The following is an 18,974-nucleotide window of genomic DNA, read 5'->3' as shown; positions in this document are numbered from 1 at the left end:
CCGTGCCCCGCCCCCCCGATTTCGTCCCCGCTGCTCCCCCCCCCCACCGGACCCCCCCTCCACCACAATGGCCGGTGCAGCGCCTCTCACCTATGTTTGAAGGCGTTGCACAGGATGGATCAGCTATTCTTTAGCTCTTCTGTCTCCTCCGATGTCTCCTTTTTCTTCCTGTGTCCGCCCTCCTCTGACGTCAGTTATCTACGTAGATAACTGACGTCAGAGGAGGGCGGACACAGGAAGAAAAAGGAGACATCGGAGGAGACAGAAGAGCTAAAGAATAGCTGATCCATCCTGTGCAACGCCTTCAAACATAGGTGAGAGGCGCTGCACCGGCCATTGTGGTGGAGGGGGGGTCCGGTGGGGGGGGGGGAGCAGCGGGGACGAAATCGGGGGGGGGCGGGGCACGGAGGTGGAGGAGGGCAGGAGGCGGAGCATTGCCGACTAAAGAAGAGAGACACAGGAAGGGAGGGGGAGCCCAGCAACTGCAAAGGTTTCATTTTTAAAAGCTTTTATTTCACAAACGGAGCAGCGGGGACTTCGGGGGGGGGGGGGGGGGCAAGGCAAGGCCATCCATACAGGACGCTGCTGATGAGCGCCTTTGCCCCCTCCCGATCCTTTAATGTTTGTGGAGACATGCAGGGGAAAGTGGGGAGCCACGTGTTTGTGTTTTCATTTTTTTCTTACGTTTCTGGCATGCACAGAGCAGCCAGCATAACGCTTGGCTGCTTTGCGCATGCTTTACGAGCCGATTACTGACGGGGATTAGTGCATCGTTCTTTCCAATACCGCACCAAACTTTTTGGGGCTGTGTTTTTGGAGCATGCTTCGTTATTTGAGATTCGGTAAAGGTTTTTACGTTTCTGATTTTTTTACGTTTGCTTGATGCATCTACCCAGTCCCAGTTTTTTCTTTGCCAGCATTTACAACAGGCATCTGCTTTTAACTCCTAATCCTTATTCACTTGTTCAGAACCCTTATTTTATTATCCTCACTTTAATATTCCCTTATCTCTTGTTTGTCCTGTTTGTCTGTCCTAATTAGATTGTAAGCTCTGTCGAGCAGGGACTGTCTCTTCATGTTCAAGTGTACAGCGCTGCATACGTCTAGTAGCGCTATAGAAATGATGAGTGGTAGTAGTAGTCTTTGGGATTCTGGAATCTTGCTACTCTTTGGGATTCTGCACAGAATCTTGCTACTCTTTGTCCTTATCCCTTATTTGTCCTGTTTGTCTGTTCTAATTAGATTGTAAGCTCTGTCGAGCAGGGACTGTCTCTTCATGTTCAAGTGTACAGCGCTGTGTACGTCTAGTGGCGCTATAGAAATGATAAGTAGTAGCAGCATCCAGGGCCGTGCCTAGGGTCTCTGGCGCCCCCCTGCAGACTATCAGTTGGCGCCCCCCCCCCCCCCCCCGGTGAAAATGATCGCTCACCACTTGCTACACTGACAGGAATTGTCAGCAATATTCTTAGAAACAAATTGCTATACATTGCAAAATAAGATAGCAGATGTAAATTCTCAAAGTAGACATATTCCAAACGCTAAAATGAAAATAAAATGATTTTTTTTTACCTTTGTTGTCTGGTGACTTTCTTTTTCCAATCATGCTGGCCAGTATCTGAGTCTGCTGCTATCTGTCCTCTTAACTCCATTTCCAGGACTTCCTTTCCATTTGTTTCTTTACTTTTCTCCTTTCTTCTTCATTTCTTGCTCTATATCCATTTCCAGCAATTTCTCCTCTCTCCCTGGGTCCTGCCCTCCCATCCATGTCCATTCTTGTCCCTCTCTGCCCTTCCCTCCTCCATCCATAGCCAGCAATCCTCCTCTCTCCCCTGCCCTCCCCTACATGTCCAGTCCAGTGATTTCTCTTCTCTCCCGTCCCGTCTACCCCCCCCTCTCCTCATCCTTCCATCCGTTTTCCCTCTTTATCTCCCCATCCTTCTGTCTTCCTCTTCCCTCTTTCTCTCCATGTCCTTCCATTCGTCTACCCCCTCTCCCGATCCTGCCATCCAACATCTACCCCCTCTCTCCCAATCCTTCCATCCAGTGTCTCTCTCTCTCTCTCTATCCCCTTTTCCATCCAGTGTCTCTCTCTCTACCCTTTTCCATTCATCATGCCCCCCTCTCTCTCCCCATCCTTCAATGTTTCTCCTCCTGTTAGTTTCTCTCTCCCTACTCTTCCTTCCAGTGTCTTCCCTCTTTCACCCCCCCCCCTCCCATTTTCTCCTCATTTTAAGCAGCTTCTCCCTTTCTCCAGGACTCCAGCCCTTCTCCATGTCCCCTCCTTCTCTCCCCATCTTCCCACTCTCTCCATTATACCTGCCTAGTGCCTCTCGCTCCCCCTTCCACCTGGCATTAATTTGTTGGCCACTGCTGCTGCTTCTCCTCTTCAGCAGCAGCGCCCCGAGTCCAGACAAAAAAAACAAAGGTAACACAGTTACACGCACCCAAAGTGCAGGAATCAGCTGAGAGGACCGACACCACACGCAGCTTCAACCGCTTTGGAGCCCCCAGGAGCAACAGTTGGCTGCTGGAACAAGCGCGGGGCTGTACCGTAGCAGCTTTCAGCATGGGCTATCGGCACTGCAGCCGCTCCTCTCTGTCCCCGGAGCAGAGCAGGAAGTCGATGTCAACTTCCTTCCTGCTCCTCCAGGGGCAGAGAGAGGAGCGGCTGCAGCGCAGACAGCCCATGCTTGAAGGCTGCCACGGCCCCGCTCTTGCTTCTTTTTTTTTGTTGTTTTATCGCGCGACTCGCGCTGAAGAGGAGACTTTAATTCCCACTTTGCCGGCCCAGACTCGGGAGTGCGGGAGACTCCGGACTTGGCAGGTCTGGATGAGCGGGCCTCGAGGGAAAGTGGCTACGTTTGGGGGGGGGAGGCAATGCAGCATGGGCGGGAAAGGTCACTAAGCCTCCCCAAGCCTCTTATACGGGGCGCCTATGAGCGTCAGTGAAAGCGGAGCGCTGCCGACATCTACCTTCCCTTCGCGCTCTTGGTCTGTGTCCGCCTTCTTTCTGACGTCAGAAGAAGGCGGGACACAGAGAACCAATGAGTGCAAGGGAAGGGAGACGTCAGCAGCGCTTTCACTGACGCTGCTGCGACCAGGTAAAAGATTTAAAGGCCTCGCGGGGCGAGAGTAAGCACCGCGGCGGCGCCCTCCAGAGGTGGGCGCCCCCCTGCGGCGCTTACCCCGCTGACCGCATCGGCACGGCCCTGGCAGCATCTAAAGTTAGGTGCAGGAATCAGAGCTAAGCACAATTTTGTATAGCGCGCGTGCCCTTTACAAAATTGCACATAACTCCGATTTTTTTTTTGCGCTGAATTTTGAGCATCATTTACTGAATCCAGCCTTAAATGCAATCTTATCTTTATGCGGTTCTTCTTAGCTGGTTATGAGCTGAATTTTGCACTTAACCGACTATGTTTTGTCCAGCTGTGTATGCCTGGATATTCAATGCCAGAACCTGGACATGACCCAACATTTGAGGACAAAGCCACCTGTGGTCAGCAAAACGCTGGCTGTCACCAGCTGAACATTGGGCTCATGGCCTTCTCAGGTTGGGCAGCTCTATGAAGGTAATGACTAAATTGAAGCAGATTAAGGAGATGGCAATCAAATGTGCATATTGAACGTTCTTTTAACGTACTAAATTTGATAGCGGGGATGGGACGACTTCCCTATGAAGAAAGACTAAGGAGGCTAGGGCTTTTCAGCTTGGAGAAGAGACGGCTGAGGGGAGACATGATAGAGGTATATAAAATAATGAGTGGAGTGGAACAGGTGGATGTGAAGCGTCTGTTCACGCTTTCCAAAAATACTAGGACTAGGGTGCATGCGATGAAATTACAGTATAGTAAATTTAAAACAAATAGGAGAAAATCTTTCTTCACCCAATGCGTAATTAAACTCTGGAATTCGTTGCCGGAGAATGTAGTGAAGGCGGTTAGCTTGGTAGAGTTTAAAAAGAGGTTAGACGGTTTCCTAAAGGACAAGTCCATAAACCACTACTAAATGGACTTGGGAAAAATCCACAATTTCAGGAATAACATGTATAGAATGTTTGTACGTTTGGGAAGTTTGCCAGGTGCCCTTGGCCTGGATTGGCCGCTGTCGTGGACAGGATGCTGGGCTCGATGGACCCTTGGTCTTTTCCCAATGTGGCATTACTTATGTACTTATGTCTTTTACTGTATGATGCTTTGTTTCTGAACATCCTTTTATGTAAACTGCTTCCAACCAGTGGCAGCCCTACCATTAGGCCACCTGAGGCGGGGGCCTCAGGCAGCACTTTTCTGAGGTGGCATTGCCTCCTGCCCTTACATCCCCATCCCACCAATTAACTTTTTCTTTCTCTTTTTTCCAAAGACAGCAGCAGTAAATTCCCAGAGGCTGTCCTTCCGCTGGTCCTGGCCCCTTCTGTTTACTGCGGCCTGCCTCCGAGGAAACAGGAAGTTATGTCAGAAAGGCGGGCTGCAGTAGAGAGGCAGGGCAGCCTCATGGAATCACTGCCACCGCCTTTGGAAAAACAAGAAAGAAAAAGTACATTGGCAGAAGGGGGCTGGGGAAGGAAGAGGGGAGATGGCAGACCGTGGCAAGGGGTGGCAGCGGTGGCAGCTCATTCCTCACCTCGGCAGGAGGCGGTAGTGAAGCGGAGGCGGCTCATTCTTCAACTCAAGGGGACAAAAGCGGTGGCTCATTCCTCACCTCAGGTGGCAGATTGTCTTGGGCCGCCCCTGCTTCCAACTGTGTTTCCATTTACATATCCCGCTCCTTAGATCTCGTAAGTGGGAGTGCAAAGGGATTAGACAAAAGAAAGTTGATAGGTATTCCCCCTTCCCCAGCCCAATTAATCAACTGTAATTTTAGGTTGAGTACAACTCCCAAGTTCCCATGAACCCAACTCCTTGACCCACCTTGTTTGGATTTGATCCACCCACCCCAATGGGGTTCAGCAGGTCTTCCAGCCCATGGGGCACTGGCCATAAGTTCAGCGCCATCTTGCCAGCCACCAGTGTGTCCTTGTAATCAAAAAGATTAATGTTGCCCCATGCCAAGGGGCAGTGCTCCTGCCAAAATCAGAAGACAAAAATATTTCTTGGTGGAAAGGATGTTGGTCAGAGGAATTGAGTCTCAGGATAGGTACCAGAAGCAAAAAACATTTGGTGGTCAATGCTGAGTCAGCCTTTCTTTAAATGCTATACCATCACTGGCTAATTTAGACCCCTGATATTGAGTGCCAGGCCATATCTGGGCACTGAATATCCAGCTCAGTGGTGGGACCCAGAAGTTATGTGGGTACAACCAATATTCAATGCTGAATCTGTATATCTAACCAGGCAAAAGTTAGGACTGCCTTTTTAACGGTTCAACTTGCCCGGTTAGCTATGTGAGCATTGGCATTGAATAGTCATATAACTCCCAGCTCCAATCCTGGACTGCCATGACACTAACCAGCCATACTGCCGAGGTCAGAGCCAACTAAACTTAGATTGTGAGCCCTCTAGGGACAGAGAAAGTACTTGCATATAATGCACTATAGAAATGATTAGTAGTAGTAGTATTTCCAGGAATACAAAAATGCTCATTTTTGCCTGTCCCTCTCTCCTTACCCTTGCCCGTTGACCCAACATCAAGTGGGTGTAGGAGAAGAAAGAAGAGGTAGAGTGGAAAAGGTCCTGGAACTGAAGTGGGCAGAAGGAAAGATCCTCTCAGGATCCAGGATGTGGAGGTGAGACATGGGCAGGGGAGAGGACCCAAAATTAAAGGAGGACTCCACTCCTTACTTTCTGCTCAGGGGCACAGTATGTCTAATACTGGTCCTGCTCACTTCTTTTTTCTCTTTATTCCTTACTCTTTTTCTGTAGAAAATCTCATACCTCCTTGGCTCCTTTCCTGCCCTTCACAGAGCAGATAGACAGGCAAAGACGGGCAGCGCGGGGCAGGTCTGTAAGGTACATGTCATAGGACAGCCACTCATTCCACCTGTGAAGAAGATAAAGAGATGAACACAGCACTTTAAGAGGATTTTATCCTGTTAACTCGCTCTGACTGGGCCCCCTGGGGATATTCAGTGGCAGATAACTGGATAGTTTCACTGAATATCCTGCGTGACCGCCATGACACTCTTCGGTTAGTGCCAGGGTGGTCTGAGGGTGGATTCAGGGCAGAGCCAGGAGTTACCTGGACACTCCCAATATTCAGCGGATAACTATAAAAAACAATATCATCAATACCCGTGTAACTCCCAGTTGACTAACAAGTACCTGCATATTAAATACCTGTAACCTGGTTCTCTCAGTCCTCGCTAGCTCAGTTCCCACCCAGGCCACAAAGCACAATTCTCTTTACTACCACCAGATATGTTAAGGGACCGCACACACCACACTCAGAGTTCCACGTAGTCCAGGAGCAAATGTACATAAGTACATAAGCATCGCCATGCTGGGACAGACCAAGGGTCCATCAAGCCCAGCCCAGCACCCTGTCGCTCCCTCTCCAAAAAAACCACGCTGCACTCCGGGAGTTCTTTTAGAATGCAAACCAACTTTACCGGAACTTCTGCAACCAGCAGTCAACACTTCAAATTCTTTATACACACGGTTCCATTCAAGATTCAGTTGTGGTAATCTTGACCTCTCTTCCTCCCGCTTTGATGGACAAATGATCAAAAGCAAATGCGGGCGCTAGAGGCCAATAGTTATGTACTAGCGCCCATGTTTGCTCCTGCCCGATGATCAGAGCCAGAGAGTGCGTATAACAATGAGCTCGCCGGCTCTGAATGCAATGCACATGCAAATATATGCTAAAGAGGACATTACCTATTCCTCCCCAGTGGGCAGCATGCCAAACAAGGGTGCAGCTCCCATGGCAAACCTTACACCAGCTCGGAGCTAGCATTAGGGTTTTCCTGGACATTGGGGAGGAATGGGTGTCCAGCATGCATTTGCATGCTCACAGGCCCCCCCCCCCCCCCACACACACACACTATAAAGATGAAATACCTGGTGGTCCAGTGTGACCCCAGTAGCCCCCCTCCACCTGCCCTGGTAGCCTAGTGCCCCCAACAAGCCCCCTGATCCCCCCCATACCTGTAAGCAGGAGGAGGGAGTAGCATTCTCTCTAGTGTGTGCCACCTTCAAAATGGTGGTGCTATGCCCTGCCCGGTGCATCCTTGGATGTACTGGGTGGGGCTTCCCTATCATATAACAGCATTTCTCCCTTATATGGTAGGGAAGCCATGTCGGTATCACTCCTCTTTATCTTTAGACGTAAATGACTTTTGGAAACTTTCCCTGCCATTAAGACTTAAATGTGAAACCAATGGTCCTGCATTCTGGAAACAGCTCAGAGACTTTCTTTTGCATGACAAACGTTCTATGCTTTGTTTTCAATCCGCTTGTTTTCATTTAATGAACTCTATCATATCCTATCTCAGAGCATGCTATCCCTCTCTGAGGCAGCAGGGTATCAAGTCATCGTTATCAAACCTTGGGAGTCACCGTAACTATAAGAGAAAATCTATATTATCAAGCTCCAACTCTTGTCCATCTTTGCAATGTCATATCCAAGTAAAATGGAAGAATGTAAAGCAGCTGAAGGTTCTGTGGTTACCTGGGATTGGAGCAGGGAACCCGCTGAGTGTTCACATTATCGCACAGTGGCTCCCCTCCATGGTAGATTCCTGTCCGGACATATATCTAGGAAAAGAGGTCATGGGTGAAGAGCGGTAATCAATCACCAGTAAGAATCAGAGGCAGCGACAAGTACTCAGGAACCAGTGACAATAATCAACTAGAATCAGAAGGCCTAGCCACCAAGGACAAGAATCATGTAGTGATAGAGGTCCCAGTGGCGTAGGAAGGGGGGGGGCGGGAGGGGCGGTCCGCCCCGGGTGCATGCGCTTGGGGGGTGCTGGCCACCCTGGTTCCTTCCTGTTCCGGGGTAGAGAGAGCAGGGAACCAGCGGGGCCGACGCAGCTCTGAGTGGCATGCACTCGGGGCGGATCGGCCCTCCCGCAGGTAAGAATGCGGTCCGGGGGGGGGGGGGTTTGCACTCCGGGGGGGTGCGCCACAGAAGGGGGGGTCGTGCCGTGCTGCACCCAGGGGGGTGCGCAGCGGCGACCCGCCCTGGGTGCCATTAGCCCTCGCTACAGCACTGAGAGGTCCCATCAGCCATCACGGGTCATCCTCAGATATGACCACTCCCATCTCTGCCTGGGTACCCTGCCTTCCTTCCCCTGTGCCCACTCCTATCATTGTCCTTCTATAGATGGAAACGTAGACTCACCTTGTCGATGTCCCGAATATTCACATTCACATAGGTAGCACAGAGAATCCTAATGCGCAGCAAGCTGTTGATGGACCAGAGAGATTTGGTGGGGACGTCGCCGTTCATATAGCAGGAGGTCACAGAGCGGCGAGCATAGGAGGGCATGATGAAGATGTTGGCTGGCAGCTGGCTGTATAGACTCTCTTTGGACATCAGCATAAGGTGAGGCAGCCGGCCAATGGTAATACAGTTCCTGATATACTGCAAGAAAGCAACATGAAAGATGATAGCATGAGAGAACCAAAGAAACAGAAGACACTGGTAGGGGAGGGCTTGCTCCACACAGTCTGTCCATTGCAGATGGAATAACATGTATAGAATGTTTGTACGTTTGGGAAGCTTGCCAGGTGCCCTTGGCCTGGATTGGCCGCTGTCGTGGACAGGATGCTGGGCTCGATGGACCCTTGGTCTTTTCCCAGTGTGGCATTACTTATGTACTTATGTTCTCTACTTGGCTCACTTTTATTACAGAGCAGTGATTTAACCTATTGTGATGTCATAGTAGCTCATTCCACCAATAAGAGCCAACCTCATTAGTGATGTCACAATGGCTTGATTGTATAGAATGTTTGTACGTTTGGGAAGCTCGCCAGGTGCCCTTGGCCTGGATTGGCCGCTGTCGTGGACAGGATGCTGGGCTCGATGGACCCTTGGTCTTTTCCCAGTATGGCATTACTTATGTACTTATGTCTGTGATCCGTGATGTTCTCCTTCTCTCTAAAATTGAGGTTCCGAAAAGAATAATTAAAGGCTTTTTTTGCGGATAAAGCCATGGGACATGGGAGCTTTGACTACTGCCCAACCTCAATGCAAGGAAGAATACAAGCATTATCGCACAACATGCACATTTTGCTCAGCAATGTGTAGAAGCATTTGTACAGGGGGATTGAATAACATACATCAGAATTTTGCTGGGGTTGTTGTTAAGGACAGAGAAAGTCTGGCAAGAAAGCTAGAGTTTCTCGATAATCAGGGGAGAAAAAACAACTTACGATTTACTAATTTCCCTAAATCACCATTGATCCCGGCTTTGGATATGCTCCGTAAATATGTTAAAGAAATTTTGGGAGTTCCAACAGAGGGGTTCTCCCCTATTGTACGAACTTCATATATAACTGGGAGAAAATTAAACCCTCTAAGTCCTCAGCAACAACCAGAGATGAATCTGACAGAATTTTTGGAAAACTCTATGGATTTAGTGTCGGAAAGGACTACCCTTATAGTCTCCTTTGCACTTGAAATTGATAAGAGTAATATTTTCAAATTGTATTTTAAGCATTTGAATGATCAATTTCTGGGTGGTACCGTTAGGATTTATCCTGATTTAAACAAGGACACACAGGCCCATCGGCGAGAATTCTTGAGCTTCAAGCCAAGAGTTCTCGCAATAGGGGGACTCTTTAAGTTAATTTTTCCTTGTCGCTGTATCTTGTCCTTGAATGCTGTGAATTATATGTTTACGGAACCCAAAAAAATGAAAGACTTTTTAATTGCCAAAGAAAGTAGTTAAGGACTTTCCCAGAACTCCCAATAGAGAGAAACTACGCTGATATATCCGGCTGCTGTTATCCACATGTCTCTGCTCTATTATTTGGTTTTTCTTTTCCTTTGTATTATATTCCTTGTATCTTGCTCAAATATTGTGGTCTAAATAATGGTTACTTTTTTTTCCTAGTTAGAATGGTGATTTAAATTTGTTTCCATATCTTACATTTATGTATTAGATGTACTTATATTTTAAATGCAAATAAAAAAAAAAAAAAACATACATCATTTAAGCCATTCAAAATTATGCACAGTAAGGACAATTCTATAAATGGATGCATGCAGTTAAACATGTTCTGCGCACTTAAGTACCGTCTTGATTGGAACTTACATACACATGTACACTATACCTTACTCTATAAGGTATTGCATGTTATGGTGCATAACTGCAGGGGGTGTACACATGGGTGGAGCATGAGCAGGCCACGGGTGTGGCACCAACTTACGCACATAACAAAGAATACTATAAATTACATGTGTCCCATGGCATACTTAGACACACTTACTTATGACAGCCAATGACCTGGCAAGTGCTCGGCATAGCACTTCAGGCACAGGCAGCTCCTTGTGACTCTGGGCAAGTCACTTAACCCTCCATTGCCCCATGTAAGCCGCATTGAGCCTGCCATGAGTGGGAAAGCGCAGGGTACAAATGTAACAAAAATAAAATAGATACTATTGGAGATTCTACATGGAATGTTGCTATTCCACTAGCAACATTCCATGTAGAAGGCTGCGCAGGCTTCTGTTTCTGTGAGTCTGACGTCCTGCACATATGTGCAGGACGTCAGACTCACAGAAGCAGAAGCCTGCGCGGCCACATTGGTGTGACTCTGGGCAAGTCACTTAACCCTCCATTGCCCCATGTAAGCCGCATTGAGCCTGCCATGAGTGGGAAAGCGCAGGGTACAAATGTAACAAAAATAAAATAGATACTATTAGAAATTCTACATGGAATGTTGCTACTATTGGAGATTCTACATGGAATGTTGCTATTCCACTAGCAACATTCCATGTACAAGGCTGCGCAGGCTTCTGTTTCTGTGAGTCTGACGTCCTGCACGTACGTGCAGGACGTCAGACTCACAGAAGCAGAAGCCTGCGCGGCCACATTGGTGTGACTCTGGGCAAGTCACTTAACCCTCCATTGCCCCATGTAAGCCGCATTGAGCCTGCCATGAGTGGGAAAGCGCAGGGTACAAATGTAACAAAAATAAAATAGATACTATTGGAGATTCTACATGGAATGTTGCTATTCCACTAGCAACATTCCATGTAGAAGGCTGCGCAGGCTTCTGTTTCTGTGAGTCTGACGTCCTGCACATATGTGCAGGACGTCAGACTCACAGAAGCAGAAGCCTGCGCGGCCACATTGGTGTGACTCTGGGCAAGTCACTTAACCCTCCATTGCCCCATGTAAGCCGCATTGAGCCTGCCATGAGTGGGAAAGCGCAGGGTACAAATGTAACAAAAATAAAATAGATACTATTAGAAATTCTACATGGAATGTTGCTACTATTGGAGATTCTACATGGAATGTTGCTATTCCACTAGCAACATTCCATGTACAAGGCTGCGCAGGCTTCTGTTTCTGTGAGTCTGACGTCCTGCACGTATGTGCAGGACGTCAGACTCACGGAAGCAGAAGCCTGCGCGGCCACATTGGTGTGACTCTGGGCAAGTCACTTAACCCTCCATTGCCCCATGTAAGCCGCATTGAGCCTGCCATGAGTGGGAAAGCGCAGGGTACAAATGTAACAACAAAAAAAATGAAGGTTTGGGCCAGTATTCTATAATAAGAACATAAGAATAGCCATACTGGGTCAGACCAAAGGTCCATCTAGCTCAGTATCCTGTTTCCAACAGTGGCCAATCCAGGTCACAAGTATCTGGCAGAAGCCCAAATATTGGCACCATTCCAGAACCCCAAAGAGTAACAAGATTCCGAAACCCCAAATAGCAACAACATTCCATGCTACCAATCTTGGGGCAAGCAGTGACTTCACCATTATTAAAATGACTTGGAGAAAATCCACTGCTTATTTCTAGGCTAAGCAGCATAAAATGTATTGTACTGTTTTGGGATCTTGCCAGGTACTTGTAACCTGGATTGGTCACTGTTGGAAACTGGATGCTGGGCTTGATGAATCTTCGGTCTGTTCCAATGTAGCAACACTTATGTTTTTAAGTAGAAGATGACACCAATGACGACCAGCCGTGGAGATGAATGAAACAGGAATCCTTTATTCAAAGCATCAGCAACAAAGACCCAACAAAGGGCCGTGTTTCGATGGCCACAGCCACCTGCATCAGGGGTCACGAATCAAGCTTTGCAAAAAAAGCAGATAAGTGCGTCTGGTGCATTCAGAAAATAGCAAAGAACCAACATATCTATACTCAGATCTGAAGCGCAGTAAAAAAAAATCACATTTCAAACCGCCATCCGAGGATTGCGGCATCAAAAAACGGCTCGTGTCGAGTCTTTGTTGCTGGTGCTTTGAATAGAGGATTCCTGTTTCATTCATCTTCATGGCTGGTCATCAGTGGTGTCATTGTTTGGGACTTGTTATTGTGACGTAGAGGTTTCTTCTTGTTTCTCTTTTTGACCCTGAAAGAAATTTGTGAGCCATGGTCAACATCTTTAGTTGAACACAAAATTGAAAGGGAGCCAGTGATATTGAACAAAAAGAGGGGTTACTCGACTGAAATGATGAATTTACAGCATGCTTATATGTATGATTAAATGTATTTACATGCTTCTAAATACTATATTTGTGATGCTGTACTACTACATTTTCCCAGCTCAAAAGGTGCATAGCTCCCTTACCTTGTGTGCTGAGCCCCTCAACACCCCCCCCCAAACCCACTCCCCACAACTGTACACCACTACCATAGCCCTTAGGGATGAAGGGGGGCACCTAGATGTGGGTATAGTGGGTTTCTGGTGGGTTTTGGAGGGCTCACATTTACCACCACAAGTTAAATAGGTGGGGGGGGGGGGGGCCTGGGTCCGTCTGCCTGAAGTGCACTGCAGTACCCACTAAAACTGCTCCAAAGACCTGCATACTGCTGTCATGGAGCTGGATATGATATTTGAGGCTGGCATAGAGGCAGGAAAAATATTTAAACATTTTTTTAGGGTGGGAGGGGGTTAGTGACCACTGGGGGAGTAGGGTGAGGTCATCCCCGATTCCCTCCAGTGGTCATCTAGTCATTTAGGGCACATTTTTGTGTCTTGGTCGTAAAAAAAAGGACCAAGTAAAGTCGGCCAAGTATTCATCAGGGACGCCTTTCTTTTTTCCATTATCGACCGAGGACGCCCATGTGTTAAGCACGCCCCAGTCCCGCCTTCGCTATGCTTCTGACACGCCCCCGGGAACTTTGGTCGTCCCCGCGACGGAAAGCAGTTGAGGGCGCCCAAAATCGGCTTTCGATTATGCCGATTTGGGCGACCCTGGGAGAAGGACGCCCATCTCCCGATTTGTGTCGAAAGATGGGCGCCCTTCTCTTTCGAAGATTCTGTACAGTAACTCCCCACCCTCTCCCTCTTTAAGGCCAGCACTGCAAGAACATTCTAAACATACGGTCACAGAGACGGCATTTCCAAATGCTGAACTCCATGCATTGCAAGATCAGCTTCAGGATGTGCTGGTTCTGCCAGCGTTCATTTCAGATGTGCTCAGGGTCTGGAGGAAGGAAGCCAAGGTCAGTGGGGTGGGACTTCGTGTACATGAAGTTCTTATAGCAAAAATTGTTTTGCATTATGTGGCAATATCTTGGAAACCTGGTTGTAAAGTGAAGTTGTGAAATCAACTTCTGTATGTTTAGGTTTATTCATTATTTGTTATACCACCTTAAGAAACATAAATCAGAGTGCTGTACATGTAAAATTAATCCAGGAAATGAACAGCAGCATATGAGAGCACATGCAAATAAAAATGTAAAAAGCTCATGAATCTCTGTGGTCTATAGGATAAACCAACAAAATGAACACCCTGGAAAAGCTAATGAAGATAAATATGTTTTACAGAGTGATTGGAAAATACTAAATTTTGAGTTAGAAGCATATTCAAGCTCTAAGGATCTAATTTTTGTTTCTAAATTAAATCAGCTCTGATTTCTGTTCCTTATACCACATTGCAGTAAAATTTATGATAATCCCTCTTATATATGCCTTTAAGGTATCCCACCAATTACACAGTGAGGTATCTTCTATTTTATTTTAAAAAAAAACTACTCAATTCCTTTTATAATAGTCTCCTTAAAGCTATCTTCATTAATTAATTTTGCATTAAATCTTCAAACTATGGGAGGCTTTTCTGGACCTGAAATTGTTAATGGTAAGCGTATAGGTATTAATATCCAAAATTAATCCACAAGACACCAAAAACATATCAATCCCTGAAAAGGATTTATGAGGGATAGAATAAAAAGTGTCATCTTTGGTTATTGGATTTAGTAATCTCCAGATATCATGCAAATTTAAATCCTCCATAATCTTCAGAAGAACTGATCTACTTTTAGATGAAGGAGCTAAAACAAATCAGAGAAAGATTTTCTTCACCCAACGCGTAATTAAACTCTAGAATTCGTTGCCGGAGAACGTGGTGATGGCGGTTAGCTTAGCAGAGTTTAAAAAGGGGTTAGACTGTTTCCTAAAGAACAAGTCCATAAACCGCTACTAAATGGACTTGGGAAAAATCCACAATTCCAGGAATAACTTGTATAAAATGTTTGTACGTTTGGGTAGCTTGCCAGGTGCCCTTGGCCTGGATTGGCCGCTGTCATGGACAGGATGCTGGGCTCGATGGACCCTTGGTCTTTTCCCAGTGTGGCATTACTTATGTACTTATGTAACAAGTAAATTTTCTGTCTATCAAAGGATTCAAGGTTACATTAAAGACTCCTCCAATTAAAATAGAAATATGAGAATAATTTACTAAGGTATCAGTAATGGATTTAAAAAACTGTGGATCATCATTAGTTGGGGCATAAATACAACCAAAGAAAAATTGCATTGATCCAATCGATGTTACAATGTAAGACCACCTACCTTCTGAATCCAAATTAGAGGAGATAATACAGAAAGATAAAGAAGATTTTAAGAAGATGGCAGTACCATTCTTTTTCCCCCTTTGCTGGAGAACAAGAACCAAGGGTATATTTTAAATTTGTGAGGAACCGCATAGAATTAGAATTAAGATGAGTTTCTTGAATAAGAAGGTTATCAATAGAAATCAAACCAAATAAAACATGGAAAAGAAAATAAGATGATACCTTTTTTATTGGACATAACTTAATACATTTCTTGATTAGCTTTCAAAGGTTGCCCTTCTTCCTCAGATCGGAAATAAGCAAATGTGCTAGCTGACAGTGTATATAAGTGAAAACATTCAAGCATTACTATGACAGTAAAATAGATACCATTGGAGATTCTACATGGAATGTTGCTACTATTGGAGATTCTACATGGAATGTTGCTATTCCACTAGCAACATTCCATGTAGAAGGCTGCGCAGGCTTCTGTTTCTGTGAGTCTGACGTCCTGCACGTACGTGCAGGACGTCAGACTCACAGAAGCAGAAGCCTTGTGCGGCCACATTGGTGATCTACAAGGGCCGACTTCTACATGGAATGTTGCTAGTGGAATAGCAACATTCCATGTAGAATCAATAGAAATCAAACAAAATAAAACCTAGAAAAGAAAATAAGATGATACCTTTTTTATTGGACATAACTTAATACATTTCTTGATTAGCTTTCGAAGGTTGCCCTGGCATTTGAGTACCGGCATCTTTTTCGCTAGAAAACACGTGCTGGTGAGGAGTATGGCTTCTCAGGGGTTCTGTTTAGTTTTTGTCCACATATTTCTACGTTTAGTTTGTGGTTACTTATTCTATACTTCATGAGGAGCTACCTCTGTACATGTGTGAAAAAGGCTGGGTATTCTATTAGCATCAAGTGTCTATGTAGGACTGATCTGTACTAATCCACCTTGTTTTGTTTTCCAATAGGTGTATTAATATTTTTCTGCCCACTGCAATGTTCAGGGTGGTGTTGTTTTTTTTCTAGGAAGGACCTTGTGTGACCCCCTGGAAGTTTGCTTGTAAAAATACTAGATTCAGTGCTCATAAGTACATAAGTACATAAGTAGTGCCATACTGGGAAAGACCAAAGGTCCATCTAGCCCAGCATCCTGTCACCGACAGTGGCCAATCCAGGTCAAGGGCACCTGGCACGCTCCCCAAACGTAAAAACATTCCAGACAAGTTATACCTAAAAATGCGGAATTTTTCCAAGTCCATTTAATAGCGGTCTATGGACTTGTCCTTTAGGAATCTATCTAACCCCTTTTTAAACTCCGTCAAGCTAACCGCCCGTACCACGTTCTCCGGCAACGAATTCCAGAGTCTAATTACACGTTGGGTGAAGAAAAATTTTCTCATAAGAATACTTTTTACTTTGTAGTAAAAAATGTGGTTTTAAGAGCTGTACTTTATTACTTCTACTTGAGTATTTCTTTTGGGGGGGGGGGGGGGGGTTAAGGCTTTCTATTTTTGCTTCACTACTTTTGAAGCCAGTACTTTTACTTTTTACTTAAGTACTTTTAAAAAGTAATGACCTCATCTCTGATTACTATAATGAGGGGAGGAGATTAGTTTTGGAGGGAAGTTGCCTGGGATATAAAACCCTGAGCAAATCTTTGTCTTTGGCTCCTGCATGTGAGGGGACAGCCAGCCGACCCAAGGACCCTAACCATCTAAACCCAAGCAATGTATAGAAGACAGAGTTTGCTTGTAAAAATACTAGATTCAGTGCTCTAACCTGGAGTATTGTGTTCAGTTTTGGAGGCCGTACCTTGCGAAGGATGTTAAAAAAATGGAAGCGGTGCAAAGAAAAGCTACGAGAATGGTATGGGATTTGCGTTCCAAGACGTATGACCAAAGACTTGCTGACCTGAACATGTATACCCTGGAGGAAAGGAGGAACAGGGGAGATATGATACAGACGTTCAAATACTTGAAAGGTATTAATCCGCAAACGAACCTTTTCCGGAGATGGGAAGGCGGTAGAACGAGAGGACATGAAATGAGATTGAAGGGGGGCAGACTCAAAAAAGATGTCAGGAAGTATTTTTTCACGGAGAGGGTGGTGGATGCTTGGAATGCCCTCCCGCGGGAGGTGGTGGAGATGAAAATGGTAACAGAATTCAAACATGCGTGGGATAGGCATAAAGGAATCCTGTGCAGCAGGAATGGATCCTTAGAAGCTTAGCTGAAATTGGGTGGTGGAGCAGGTGGGGGGAAGAGGGGTTGGTGGTTGGGAGGCGAGGATAGGGGAGGGCAGACTTATACGGTCTGTGCCAGAGCCGGTGATGGAAGGCGGGACAGGTGGTTGGGAGGCAGGAAAAACTGCTGGGCAGACTTATACGGTCTGTGCCCTGAGAAAGACAGATACAAATACACATGAGTTTATCTTGGGCAGACTGGATGGACCGTGCAGGTCTTTTTCTGCCGTCATCTACTATGTTACTATGATACCTTGCTGACCTAGCCAGGGCAGTCTATTAGGAGACATCTAGGAGCATTTATAATGAAAGCAGCAACTTAAGTTCTACGCTGTGACTGAGACAGTGGGAATGGGGAACCTGCTGCACCCACTCCAGATACCAAGGAGTAAAGGGGAAGCTGGGCATAGCTGTGTACTTCCAGCATTATTGTAAGAGGAATGCCTACACGTCAGCCAGAATAAGGGAAAGCATGTTACTAAGATGTGCTACTCTACTCACCTTGTACTGGCTGAATGGATATTTCTCCAGCAGGTACTCGTCACAGCCACACACTTTCAGGATATACTTTCCTTGGTATTCTTGCACACAGAGCTTCAGCTGCTCGGGAGACAGGTGCATGCTGCGTGTCTTCTTCCGAATGGCGTCGGCAATGACTTGTTCCGGTAGGCAATCATGCGGGATCTTGAGGGTGTATTTCTGCTTGTCATTGTTGGGAAATACAATCACCCAGATGGTGACAATGATCAGCCCTGCAGCAGGAGGCAGGAAACCACATCGTAAGGCAATGAGGAACCCTGCCAGCAATACATGTCCGAACAAACAAAAGTGCGCCTGATGTTCAGCACATACATAATAAGGTCGCAAAACTTGATTGCACATACATTTTTTTGCAAAGCTGATATTTATACACAGAACAGGTGCACTTTAAAACCAATTAAAATACAGTGCCGGAACCAGGGGCGTAGCCAGACCAGCGGGAGGGGGGTCCAACGCCCGAGATGAGGGGGCATATTTTAGCCCCCCCCCCACCATTGCCAACACCCCCCGCCATTGCTGACCCTCTCGACCCCCCTCCCACCGCCAACCCTCCGTCGCCGTCGCCTATCTTTGCTGGCGGGGGACCCCAACCCCCGCCAGCCGAGGTCCTCTTCTTCCTTCGTTCTGTTTCTGAGTCTGACGTCCTGAACGTCAGGCTCAGAAACAGAACAGAACAGAAACAGAACGAAGCCTTGCGATCTGCAAGGCTTCGTTCTGTTTCTGTGAGTCTGACGTCCTGCATGTACAGCATACAGGACGTCAGACTCAGAAACAGAACAAAGGAAGAAGAGGACCTCGGCTGGCGGGGGTTGGCGGGGGTTGGCCAGCAAAGGTAGGCGATGGCGGGTTGGCGGCGGGGGGGGGGAGGGTCGAGAGGGTCGTCATCACGGGGGTCCAGGGCCAAATCTACGGGGGCCCAGGCCCCCGTGGCCCCATGTATGTACGTCCCTGGCCGGAACCCTTACAACATTGCGTTGTTTTTACTTTTTATGCTAGTTTTTACCAGTTTGGTGAAGCTGGACTTTTACACCTACTGGGTAAGTTCACTTGTGTCTGTGATTATGGATTCCTGCATGACTTTTATGTGTGTTGTATGGTTCTTATGAAGTTTTTATCATGTAAATTACGTTTTATATAAATGATTTCTTTTTAGTGTTTCCATATAGATGTTTTAACATAAACAGTTTCTTTCTGAATGTTTTAATATAGATGTTTTTGTACTTCTTGGTTTTAAACATGATTTGCATATGATGATTATTACTAGCATTATGTATGT

At 46.4% G+C, this 18,974-nt stretch overlaps 1 protein-coding gene across 3 annotated transcripts in view; it reads right to left on the bottom strand.

Annotated features, from left to right (window-relative positions):
* The window catches only part of LOC115458021 (phosphatidylinositol 4,5-bisphosphate 3-kinase catalytic subunit alpha isoform-like), a 74,856-nt gene that overhangs the window by 38,612 nt on the left and 17,270 nt on the right, over window positions 1-18,974 (bottom strand). For all 3 annotated transcript variants that reach the window (XM_030187783.1, XM_030187785.1, XM_030187786.1), the window contains 5 exons: window positions 17,660-17,910; window positions 8,284-8,526; window positions 7,609-7,694; window positions 5,874-5,979; window positions 4,911-5,063 (listed from right to left, as the gene is read on the bottom strand). In XM_030187783.1, the coding sequence (XP_030043643.1) occupies window positions 4,911-5,063; window positions 5,874-5,979; window positions 7,609-7,694; window positions 8,284-8,526; window positions 17,660-17,910 (839 nt within the window). The remainder of the gene's footprint in view (window positions 1-4,910; window positions 5,064-5,873; window positions 5,980-7,608; window positions 7,695-8,283; window positions 8,527-17,659; window positions 17,911-18,974) is intronic.

Source organism: Microcaecilia unicolor, chromosome 14 (genome assembly GCF_901765095.1).
Source record: "Microcaecilia unicolor chromosome 14, aMicUni1.1, whole genome shotgun sequence".
Taxonomy (NCBI): Eukaryota; Metazoa; Chordata; class Amphibia; order Gymnophiona; family Siphonopidae; genus Microcaecilia; species Microcaecilia unicolor.
Note: the sequence above shows the minus strand (reverse complement) of the source record. Positions and strands in the feature narration are given on the sequence as shown.